Source organism: Talpa occidentalis, unplaced genomic scaffold, assembly GCF_014898055.3.
Source record: "Talpa occidentalis isolate TD23 unplaced genomic scaffold, MPIMG_talOcc4v2.1 talOcc4.9, whole genome shotgun sequence".
Classification (NCBI taxonomy): Eukaryota; Metazoa; Chordata; class Mammalia; order Eulipotyphla; family Talpidae; genus Talpa; species Talpa occidentalis.
In genome coordinates this window covers 113644580-113656554 of record NW_023605305.1, presented here as the reverse complement: position 1 = coordinate 113656554, position 11975 = coordinate 113644580, and the positions used below count along the sequence as shown (strand labels likewise).

Genomic DNA, 11975 nt, shown 5'->3' with positions numbered 1-11975 from the left:
AAAGACCGTCCTAGTGCTTTCTCAGCACTGAAGCTCTGAGTGTTGTAAGACTCACGCACTCCCCGTGGTTTTCAGAGCAGCGGCCTGACTTTGAGGGTCCCAACCCATAAGACCCCCATCTGCCCCTCCCTCCGCCTCCTGAGGGCCCCAAGACCGAGTGTGCTGTGCCCAGGCAGGGTGCTGACATTCAGCCGTGTTCCAGGTGTGGATGGGCCGCGTCCTGAGAGCTCTGGGTGAGCTCAGGGTCACTCTTGCCCTGCTTCCCCAAAAAGTGAGCACAGTGAGGTTCAGTGACATGCTCAAGATTACAAATCTGGGTAGTCCTGACACTGTTCTAGGAAACAGTATCTCCATATTGGGAATTGAATTTAGTGGGATGACTTCTTTCAAAGTTTTTAGGACATTGATAAGACATTTTAAGGGATAGAGTTTTATAAAAACTAGGTGAAAAGCCCAGTGGTTGAGTGCTGGGCTGCGAAGCTGCCCGCAGCCTCTGCAGTGCCGGTTTGATCCCCCGCCGCCGGCGAGGGTCCCACATGGTGCACAGACCTCTCCTGCCGCACCCACTGCTCCCCTAAGCAGTGTATTTCGTCAGTCTGCCTGCTCTGCTCCCCGCTCTGGCTCTGGTGAATCCTCTCACCCTCCCCTGCTTCTGACTGTACCCAGTGCTTGTATAAATAAATAAATCTTTAAAAAAAAAACAAAACTAGGTGAAAAAATGTAACCAGCCTGTAACCTACTGTGCTGGGGATGAGTGACAACGTGCATGTGTTAATGTACAGAACACAGTGCTTTGCTGTACATTGCGGAAGGCCACGAGGGTCCAGATAATATCAGGCCCGTCATCTCACATCATCATGATTTCAGGAGGGTGAGTTGAAGATGTATGGCCAGTTCAGCAAGATGCACGCGCAGGAGACTCCTACTAGCTGCAGGTACCGTGCTGTGCTTTGGGGCCTCAGGACTCGAAAATTGGTACACTTTACAAACCTCTACCCTGTCCCCACCCTCCAGCCCCTAAAGCCAACATTCTACCCTCTGTTTCTCTGAAATTTACATCCCAAATACAAGTGGAATTTAATTCTGTTTCTCTGACATCTTTGACATGGCTAAATGACTTCATGCCATAGTAAAGGTCAGGATTTCTGAGTCCAAAACAGCCATGAGTTCTCCTCTGCTCCCACCCAGCATTGGGTAAGGGAGAAGAATATTTGCAGCACCCAGGGAGGTTACGGGGAATGGTGCAGGGTAGGGGCAGTGGGCAATGGAAGGTTCCTCACTCCCCTCTGCTCTACTTAGGGGTGTGGCTAGTCCAGGGCCACAGTGGAATGCCTCAATCATACGGCCATAAAAATTTTAATTCTTGAGCAATCGCTGTATTGTTTGTACAGTATTTGCACCTTCGCGTATGCTTGCTAGCAGTGCTGAAGATTTCCAACTTGCCACAACCCCCACGCTCCACCTCTACTTTCTGGATGGTGGACAGTGGCCACCTGAGGGGTGAGCAGAGGATACCCTGGTATTAGGACTGTGTTTCCCCAGTGGTGAGTGATGGGGAGCATCCATCCTTGAGCTCATTGACCCTTTGCACATCTTCTTTGGAGAAATGCCTGTTCAACTGGATCCCCCCCTTTTATTTTTTCATTCAAGTGCATTGCTCATTACTAACCGGTTGGTTTATCGTATAGGTTTTCTCTATGATTTCTGCTTGTTTAGTCCCTAACAGAGGTCTGATTTCCAAGTATTTTCTTCCATTCTCCAAGTTGCCTTTGCATTCTGATTGTGTTCTGTATTACGCCCTTTTTAATTATAGTTAGATCGATAGATAGATAGATAGATAGATAGATAGATAGATAGATAGATAGATAGATAGATAGATTTAAGTGGTACAATCTGATATTTTGATTTGGGTGTGTTTCATAAAATGATTGCCAAAACCAGGTTAACCAAGAAACCCATCTCCTCAGTGGTTAAGACTGTGTGTGTGGTGCCAGCTTCTGGAATCTGCTCTTCCAAAATTTCCAATGTACAGTTCACATGTGGTCGTCATGTTCTCCATTGAACATGGATCTCTTGAACTTATGCATTCAATGTAACTGCACCTTTGTTCCCTTTGACCAAAAGCTTCCTATTTCTCTCTCCTGGTAACCAGTGTTTTGCACCCTACGTCTATAAATTGACCTTTTTCAGACTTCACAGGTAAGTGAGATGATGCAGTCCACTGATATTCTGTTTATTTTATTTTTCTTATGCATTATCTTCTGTGTTTACTTGTTTGCTGAATGTGAGAAGGTCTTCTTTTTGAAGGCTGAATAATATTCATTCATGTATATATCACCATTTCTACATCATTCATCCATCACTAGGTACTTGGGTTGGTTTTGGCTATCATGAACACTGCTGCAATAAACTTAGGAGTACATGCCTGTTCTCAAGGAGTGGATTTCATTTTCTGTGTTTTGTTATTTTTTTCATGATTGAAATTGCCTTATTATGCACTTAATCCACTGAAATTTCTGAGACTGTCTTTCATGGATGTGCAAATTTACATCCCCATTTCTCCACATCGCTGCCAACACTTGTCTTTCAGCCTTTATCTAACAACCTCCTACTGGGTTTGAGGTGATGGATCATGATGGACTTGACCAGTGTTTCCCTAGAATTACTGGAGCTGAACTTTCATACACCTGATGGCCACTAGTATACATTATTTTTCGAAAAGTTCCATTTAGGTACTTTGCCCATTTTTAAATGGAGTTATTTCAGGGATTATGATGCTTTTAGTTGTATAGTTAGTGACTTAGATATTTGTGATACTTTGGTTCCATACAAGTTCAATGATTGCTTTTTTCTATTTGTGTGGAAAGTGCCATTGTTAGGATTTACCTTGAAATGCAGATTTCTTGGGACAGCATAGCTATTGACACAAGATTCCTTCCTCCAACTTGAGCACCAGCCCTTTCCACTGTTGCTGTCTCCTACAGTTTCTTCCCCAGTGTTTCCAAGTCTTTGTAAAAAGACCTACTTGGTTAAATTCATTCTGAAGTATTTTATTCTTTGGGATGCTACTGTAATAGCAATATTTACTTGTTGCAATCAATATTTATTTATGAAATACAGAAACAGAACTTAGTTTTGCACGATAACTTTTGTCTGGAAACTTTGCTGTGTTCATTTATTATTCCTAACAGTTTGAGGGCAGACTTCTGTGTATTCTCCATTTAAGCTCTGTCATCTGCAAGCATAGACATTAATTGGGATATTAAATTTTTAATTCTTGCCGAATTGCTCCGAACTTCCATCAGTAATTTCATACAGGTACTGGCCTTGTCTGAGTTTGGCATCATAGACTGTTGACTAGTAAATTAAGCATGAGAGTTTTCTGTCCTCTTCATTTTTTTTGAAAAAGTTGACAAGGTTGGGCATAAATTCTTCTTTCCGTATTTGGTAGACACTAATGTATCATCTGGGCTTGGTCTTCTTTTTCTTGGAATTTTCTGAGCATAGATTGGATGTCCTTACTTGTTATTTGCTTGTTGGGTTAACTCTTTTTTTTATCATCAAAATACATTTATTAAATGACAGCATGACCACTTAGCACATGCTTACTTTTGCAGATGTAGTTTGTTTTATGTGTTTTTTTTTTAAAGGTTTATTTATTTATACAAGAACCAGGGTACAGGCCAGATGCGCAGGAGGGTGAGAGGATTCACCAGAGACAGAGGCAGGAACAGAACAGGCAGACTGACGAAATACACTGCTGAGGGGAGCAGCGGGTGAAGCAGGAGAGATCTGTGGCACCATGTGGGATTCTCGCTGGCCGGCCAAGATCAAACCTGTACTGCAGAGGCTGTGGACAGCTTCACAGTGCGGCATTCAACTGCCTGTGCCACCAGGGAGGCCCCTGTTTTATGTACTTTTAAATAAAACATTGGTTTGAAACACTGTATACGTTTCAGAAATACAGGGAACCCCCTCTTCAGAAGTATGTTACCACAGCACACCCACCTCCATGGTCCCCAAGTCCTTCCCCATAGACATATGTGCCCCCAGCCCCCTTGTCCTTTCTCCCCTGCCCCTCGCCCACCTTTAGCCTCAGTTGTACAGTCAGGTGTACATGTGGGTTTTGGGTTTGTTTATGTCTGAATGTTTGTTTTGATTCTCTGTATTCTACTAGGAGTATCAATTATCACCTATAAGTGAGGTAAGTTCGAGAGAAAACCACTCAGTACCACTCAGAGGCTTAGTTAACAACACCACACTGCGTATGTAAAAGTTGTTGTGAGTTGAATTTCAACATCATTATTCCTTGACAATGATTCAACATTGAGGTGATGGTTACATATCTTCATTCTGGTGGTCAACCCACAGGACATGTGTATAAGAAGTGAGAACATCATACACGTCCATTCGGTATTAGATTAACATGTCAATTATTCCTCAACAGAACAGCTGAAGTCAGTACATTTGATGTCAGTTCTGTGACGAGGACAATTACTACAGTACATTCACTGGGGTGCAATTATTCTTAGAACTTTTAGTCGACATCTCCCATCTCAATTTCCCTCTGCTTACATAGTGTTTCCTTGCACAATGTCAGGACTACCCAGATTGATCTTGAGCACCTCACTGAACCTTGCTGTGCCTACTTTCTCCTTCAGGAACCAGGACAAGAGCTACACTGAGCTCACCCAGAGCTTTCAGGACTCGGTTCATCCACACCCGGGACGCACCCACATCCCCACTGGCTCCGTGAGCTCCGTGCAGAGGCCCCGAAAGCACAGGAGGTTTTGAGGCCCTGCCCGCTGGACACCTCAGGCCTGTCAGCGGTCACTGCCCTCCCGGCAGTGCAGTTCAGGATGGAGTCAAGTTGTCCTCACCCCACCCCCAGCCCTGAGCCAGAGACACACACTGCAGAGCTGGGGGCTCACCCCACCTGCAGGAGGGGCACAGACTCATCTGAGCCAACGCCTATGGCTCATCCCTTTCACTGAGGAAATGGTGTCCCCACTGGTGGGCTGGCCGGGCTCAGGGACACTCAGTCCCCGGCCCTGAGGAGGTGGCAGGAGGGGCAGCCGGGAGCCTTATGGGCTGGGACCCTCAGAGTCAGGCCACTGCTCAGAAAACCACTGGGAGTGCGTGAGTCTTGCAACATTCAGAGCTTCAGTGCTGAGAAAGCCACTAGGATGGTCTTTTAAAGGTTCTTCATTCACAAAAGGCAAGTGACACTGGGAAAGTAAAGTTCTTCCCAAAACAACAATGTCATTTATTTGCTGATCCAATATGGAAGGAAAGTCGGGTAGGTAACTGGATGTAAAATAGATCTGTGTAAATGACAAGTTTGTTCTACAAATGATGGCTTGTGAGTGAGTGGCTGGACTGTCTGATACTTTTTTGGTTTCTGGAATTCTCTACCTAGGTTCTTTATATTCTTCCATTTTTGGTGGGTGTTTTTCCTTTTGGAAAAATACCCCCCATAAATACACTAGAATGCCTGAGATGACTAATAAAATGAGGCGTATTATGATAACGGACACAATGTGCACTGAGGACGTGGACTCCCTCTCCTGTGGCCCCGGCGGCCCGCTGTCCTTGCTCCCCCCAGGCCCTGCCTCCTCACAGAATGGAGGGCGCCAGCCGTGCATGCAGTGACAGTTTCTCAGATTGTTGCAAAACCCTCGGCGGTTGCACTTGTTAACAGCACAGTCATACGTCAAGATTGTATTGGTATTCATGCAAGTTCTGTTAAAACATATCTGGCCTTTACCACAGGAGGTGCCATCTCCTATGATACCCACATCAATAAACCCCATGGGTACCATGGATAAGTGATAACCTATGCCCCAGCACCTGAGATTTTCCTTCTGCAGATGAGTAGCAATTATCATGGAGTGATCTGGTAAGTCAGGGAGTTTTTTGATATTCACACACTGTATCCTGCCACACAATGAACTTGTCCTTGAGCATTTTGCATACCGGTTGGTCCCTTTAATAGCACAGTTCCCATACTGGTCACCTATTGTGTTGACCGCCTCGTAGCACTGATAAGGAGCCTCCCTGGCATCAGGTCCAAAAATGCTCTGGCATTGCATGAATCTGGACCTGCACATCTTTCCGAAGCAAATGGCTTCATACTTGCAAGGAGTTCCATCCTGCTTATAAAAGTCATCCGGGCACACACTTGAATTTCCCATGCAGTATTCTGCAAGGTCACATTCGTTTTCTTCCTTCCTGCACGTGTACCCAGATGGACGAAAGCGACAGTTGTGACAGCAGAGACCGGTGGCACAGTGGGCCCCCCGTCTGAGTTTACAGTTTGGTTGGCAACACCGGTCCTTTTCACACTCTTCACGTGAACCACAATCACATTCCTCACCCTCTTCCACAAATTTGTTTCCACATCTCTTAAGCACGGAAACTGGTTCCGGCTTATTAGCTAGGCAAGCTCCACCTTTAATTGTGAAGGCCCAATACTCGCCATAACTACAATTACTAAAGCCAGTGGGTCCAAGTTTCATGATGCAGGAGTCCTTACCCTTGCACAGGCAGTTGTCAGTATCATGTGAAATCCCTAGAGCGTGACCTAATACATGAGCCGTCCAAACTGCAGCAACCAGGTAATTTTTATCGTGAAATGCAGTAAGAGTGCCAGGATAACTCGGATTGCACATTCTCCCTGGAACCTTTACAGGTACATTAGTTTTTTTATGGTATACATGTATCCAGTCACTGCTAACACGGGGATTGAAATGGTCTACTCTGTATTTTATCACTTCCTTTAAAGTCCCAAGTCCGACCAAACTAAAATTTATTTTGTCTTCATCTGTCCACACTTCAAGAGCTCTTATGCTTATCCGCAGCTGGAAATATTGAAAGTAAGTGTCCACAATCCCTGCCAAAAATATGCCATCACTCACGACTTGGGTGAGATTAGACTGGGAATACACGTATCTATCGTGATCAAAGGCCAGGACCAACTCTAAGTACTTGGGGTGTGGGTAAGTTTCCAGCATGTCCCCCACCCTGGCCTGACTGTCCTTAGGGGTTGCGGGACTCCCCAGACCATCATCAGTCATCGCGCAGGTCTGACCCGGAGGCAGCGCCTCGCTCTTCAGGAGATACAGCACATGCTCAAAAGTGGAGGAGCCCTTGCGGGGCTCGATCTGGTAGCGTCTGGCGTCGATGGCCAGCACCCCTCGCAGGCCCCCCATGCACGTCGTGACAGTGGCGTCCGAGTCCCGAGCCCCTTCCACGGTGCCCGCGTAGCTGCAGTCTCTGGGGATGAACGGGTGGTCCTCCACGAGCTTGCCCTGGGGCGTGAAGGAGAAAACCTGCAGGTTGCGGGGCAGCAGAAGCCTCTTGGGCCGCAGGCGCAGGACGTGCCTCTTGCCTTGGATGTGCAGCAGGTAGGACACTTGCTTGGTGTGGCCCCTGGGCCCCGCCTGCAGGCTCAGCCTCTTGGGGATGGTGATCTCGTAGGAGGCAAAGCCCCAGTCCGGCTGGAAAACGGGGTCGGCGGCTCGACAGTCGAGGAGCAGCAGCGCCAGCAGCAGCAGCGGCAGCAGCGGCGCGGCGAGCCCTTGGCCCGGGGAGGCCCAGGTCCGGGGCGACCTCATGGGCGCCCCGGGCCTGCTCAGCGCGGCCTGAGCCGGGCCGCAGCCGGACTTCCAGGAACGGCCGCTGGGGGCGCCCGCGCGCCGGCGCGAGCTGCCTGGCAGGTGCAGGTGCAGGTGCAGGTGCAGGTGCGCGGGGCCGGCTGGGGGCAAGGGCTGCAGAGGTGCAGAACCCCTGGGGTGCGTTCCTGGCGGGCCGTTGGCGCCGCGAGGAGCCGGGACAAGGGGCGCGAGCAGAAGAGAAAGGAGGGGCTGCGGGCGCGCGGGCGGGCAGGAGCAGGGGCAGATGGCAGGAGCAGCCCGCCAGGAGGGGCAGGGGGTTGGGGTGTGCCTTGGGGGGGGGGGCGGTTCCGGGGTGATTCTGGGTTGTGTGTGTGTTGTGGGTGTCTGGTGTGGCTGTGGAGTGTGTGGTCTCAGTGTTGTGTGTCAGGAGGGTTGTTTGAGGTGTCGGGTGTGTCCTGCTGAGTGTGAGCTGCGGGTGTGTCCGCTGGCAGGAGAGTCTGGAGAAGCTCTCCCTGGGGAGACCCAGGGGTCCTCGGAGCGGCTTGTCCTGGCCTGTGTTGTAGAGAGAGTGATGGGAGGGGGGAGACCCAGAGTTCTCCAGCCCCCACCTCTGCAGGGCACAGGGGGCCAAAAGTGGAAGGGGAAGAGCCAGGCTCCCACATGGCCTTGGCTGTGCTGCTGCGGGAGGATTTTCAATTTTGTGTTCCGGCCGCTCATTCTGGCCTCCCCTTGACCGGGCCTGGCCCTCCAGCCTCCAGCCATGCTGTCTTCAGAGCCCCGATTCCATCATTTCCGTCCCCAACAACATGGCTCATGTGAGTAGTTCCAGCTTCTTAACACTCCCTGGCTCAGGCCTGGTCCATTTTGAGCTTTGCCTGTTGGAAGGGGAAGCGTTCCCCCCACAGGCCAGGACGAGCCGCCCCGAGGACCCCTGGGTCTCCCCAGGAGAGATTCCCCAGACTCTCCTGCCAGCGGACACACCCGCAGCTCACACTCAGCAGGACACACGCCGACACCTCAAACAACCCTCCTGACACACACACTGAGACCACACACTCCACAGCCACACCAGACACCCACAAGACACACACAACCCAGAATCACCCCGGAACCGCCACCCCCCCCAAGGCACACCCCAACCCCCTGCCCCTCCTGGCGGGCTGCTCCTGCCATCTGCCCCTGCTCCTGCCCGCTCGCGCTCAGCAGCCCCTCCTTTCTCTTCTGCTCGCGCCCCTTGTCCCGGCTCCTCGCGGCGCCAACGGCCCGCCAGGAACGCACCCCAGGGGTTCTGCACCTCTGCAGCCCTTGCCCCCAGCCGGCCCCGCGCACCTGCACCTGCACCTGCACCTGCACCTGCCAGGCAGCTCGCGCCGGCGCGCGGGCGCCCCCAGCGGCCGTTCCTGGAAGTCCGGCTGCGGCCCGGCTCAGGCCGCGCTGAGCAGGCCCCGGGCGCCCATGAGGTCGCCCCGGACCTGGGCCTCCCCGGGCCAAGGGCTCGCCGCGCCGCTGCTGCCGCTGCTGCCGCTGGCGCTGCTGCTCCTCGACTGTCGAGCCGCCGACCCCGTTTTCCAGCCGGACTGGGGCTTTGCCTCCTACGAGATCACCATCCCCAAGAGGCTGAGCCTGCAGGCGGGGCCCAGGGGCCACACCAAGCAAGTGTCCTACCTGCTGCACATCCAAGGCAAGAGGCACGTCCTGCGCCTGCGGCCCAAGAGGCTTCTGCTGCCCCGCAACCTGCAGGTTTTCTCCTTCACGCCCCAGGGCAAGCTCGTGGAGGACCACCCGTTCATCCCCAGAGACTGCAGCTACGCGGGCACCGTGGAAGGGGCTCGGGACTCGGACGCCACTGTCACGACGTGCATGGGGGGCCTGCGAGGGGTGCTGGCCATCGACGCCAGACGCTACCAGATCGAGCCCCGCAAGGGCTCCTCCACTTTTGAGCATGTGCTGTATCTCCTGAAGAGCGAGGCGCTGCCTCCGGGTCAAACCTGCGCCATGACTGGTGATGGTCTGGGGAGACCCGCGACCCCTAAGGACAGTCAGGCCAGGGTGGGGGACATGCTGGAAACGTACAAACACACCAAGTACTTAGAGTTGGTCCTGGTCTTTGATCACGACAGATACGTGTATTCCCAGTCTAATCTCACCCAAGTCGTGAGTGATGGCATTATTATGGCAGGGATTATGGACACTTACTTTCAGGATGTGCACATGCGGATCCACCTAAGTGCTCTGGAAGTGTGGACAGATAAAGACAAAATAAATATTGACGTTTCCACATTACCTAGGGTTTTAGAGCAATTGAAAATATACAGAAAATTATATATAAATCCTCGGGTTACTAATGACTGGATACATTTATATATTAATAAACAAAGCAATGTTGGTATTACAACAAGATCAGGAAAAGTGTGCTCTCCAAATCTTACTGGTTCTCTAAGTGCATTTCTAGATAAAAATCTTCATGTTCCTGTGATTTGGGCTGCTCATTCACTGGGTCACGTCGTAGGAATGCAGCATGATACTGCCTACTGCGTCTGTCGGGGTCAGAATACATGCATCATGGGCACTGGAGTAACTGGTTTTAGTAATTGTAGTTATGCTGATTTTTGGGCCTACACAAGTGTAGATGCACATTGTCTAAACAATATCCCTGAACCAGGTTATCTTGTTAAGAGATGTGGAAACAAATTTGTGGAAGAGGGTGAGGAATGTGATTGTGGTACAGGTGAGGAGTGTAAAAAAGACCGGTGTTGTCAACCAAATTGTAAACTCAGACTGGGGGCCAATTGCAGCACTGGTCTTTGCTGTCATAACTGTCACATTCGACCATCTGGGTACATATGCCGGAAGGAAGAAAATGAATGTGACTTTGCAGAATACTGCAATGGACAGTCAGCTTTATGCCCAGATGACTTTTATAAGCAAGATGGAACTCCTTGCAAGTATGAAGCCATTTGCTTCAGAAAGATGTGCACGTCCAGATACATGCAATGCCAGAACATTTTTGGACCTGATGCCAGGGAGGCTCCTTATCAGTGCTATGAGGCGGTCAATACAATTGGCGACCAGTATGGGCACTGCAGAATTAAAGGAATGAATGCCTATGAAAAATGTAGCCAGCAAAATTCACTATGTGGCAGAATACAGTGTATAAACGTCAAAACCATCCCTGATTTACCAGATCATTCTACTGTTATTTCCACTCATCTGGAGAAGGAAAACCTCAAGTGCTGGGGAATAGGTTATCATTTATCCATGGTTCCCATAGAGATACCTGATGTGGGTGTCATAAGTGATGGAACCTCCTGTGGTAAGAACCAGATATGTATTAACGGAACTTGTGTGGAGAGATGGACAGTCCTCAAGACTGAGTGTTTGCCTGAGGAGTGCAACCGCCGAGGTTTTTGCAACAATAAACAGCACTGTCACTGCATGTATGGCTGGGCCCCTCCGTTCTGCGAGCTGGCGGGGCTTGGGGGAAGCATTGACAGTGGGCCCCCACGAGCAATCAGAGAATATGAGTCTTCCTGGTTCATTGTCACATCCTTTGTGTCATTACGCTTTACTACGTTTTTCATCTCGGTTATTATTGCAGTTTTCTGGAGACTCAAAGAAAAGTGTTTCAAACCCCAAAGGACAGAAGGACCACCAATTTTCTCTGAACTAACACATTTACAAGAACTGAAAAGCAGGAAAAAAGGGTCACCTGTCCGTCGGTAACCCCTTAACTCTACAGTATCATATATTTAACAGACTTGTCATTTATCTAAATGACCCTTCATTCATGTTCCAATTCTTTTCATTTAATTTTCCTTCCAGATTGGGTCAACAAATAAATGACATTCTTGGAAAGTAATCAGTGCATTTTACTTTCCTGTGCTACTTATTTTTGTGATGAAGTTTGAGGTAACGTGAAGGTCCGTCCTAGTGGCCTTCTCAGCACTGACGCTCTGAGTGTTGCAAGACTCACGCACTCCCAGTGGTTTTCCGAGCAGTGGCCTGACTCTGAGGGTCCCAGCCCATAAGGCTCCCGGCTGCCCCTCCTGTCGCCTCCTCAGGCCTGGGGACTGAGAGTGCCTGAGCCCAGCCAGCCCACCAGTGGGGACACCATTTCCTTGGTGGAAGGGATGAGCCACAGGCGTTGGCTCAGATGAGTCTGTGCCCCTCCTGCAGGTGGGGTGAGCCCCCAGCTCTGCAGTGTGTGTCTCTGGCTCAGGGCTGGGGGTGGGGTGAGGACAACTTGACTCCATCCTGAACTGCACCGCCGGGAGGGCAGTGACCGCTGACAGGCCAGAGGTGTCCAGCGGGCAGGGCCTCAAAACCTCCTGTGCTTTCGGGGCCTCTGCACGGAGCTCA

General features: G+C 50.3%; 2 protein-coding genes across 2 annotated transcripts; one reads left to right on the top strand and one right to left on the bottom strand.

Moving 5' to 3' along the window:
- Positions 1-4254: 4254 nt before the first annotated feature.
- On the bottom strand, positions 4255-7598 carry LOC119235670 (disintegrin and metalloproteinase domain-containing protein 30-like). Its single transcript, XM_037499180.2, has one exon. It carries the CDS (start codon positions 7209-7211, stop codon positions 5412-5414), a length of 1800 nt encoding a protein of 599 aa, XP_037355077.1. The 5' UTR covers positions 7212-7598; the 3' UTR covers positions 4255-5411.
- Positions 7210-11497, top strand: LOC119236911 (disintegrin and metalloproteinase domain-containing protein 30-like). Its single transcript, XM_037500840.2, has 3 exons — positions 7210-7254; positions 7371-7742; positions 8919-11497. The coding sequence occupies exons 1-3, from the start codon at positions 7210-7212 to the stop codon at positions 11337-11339; spliced, it is 2838 nt and encodes a 945-aa protein (XP_037356737.1). The 3' UTR covers positions 11340-11497.
- Positions 11498-11975: the final 478 nt, after the last annotated feature.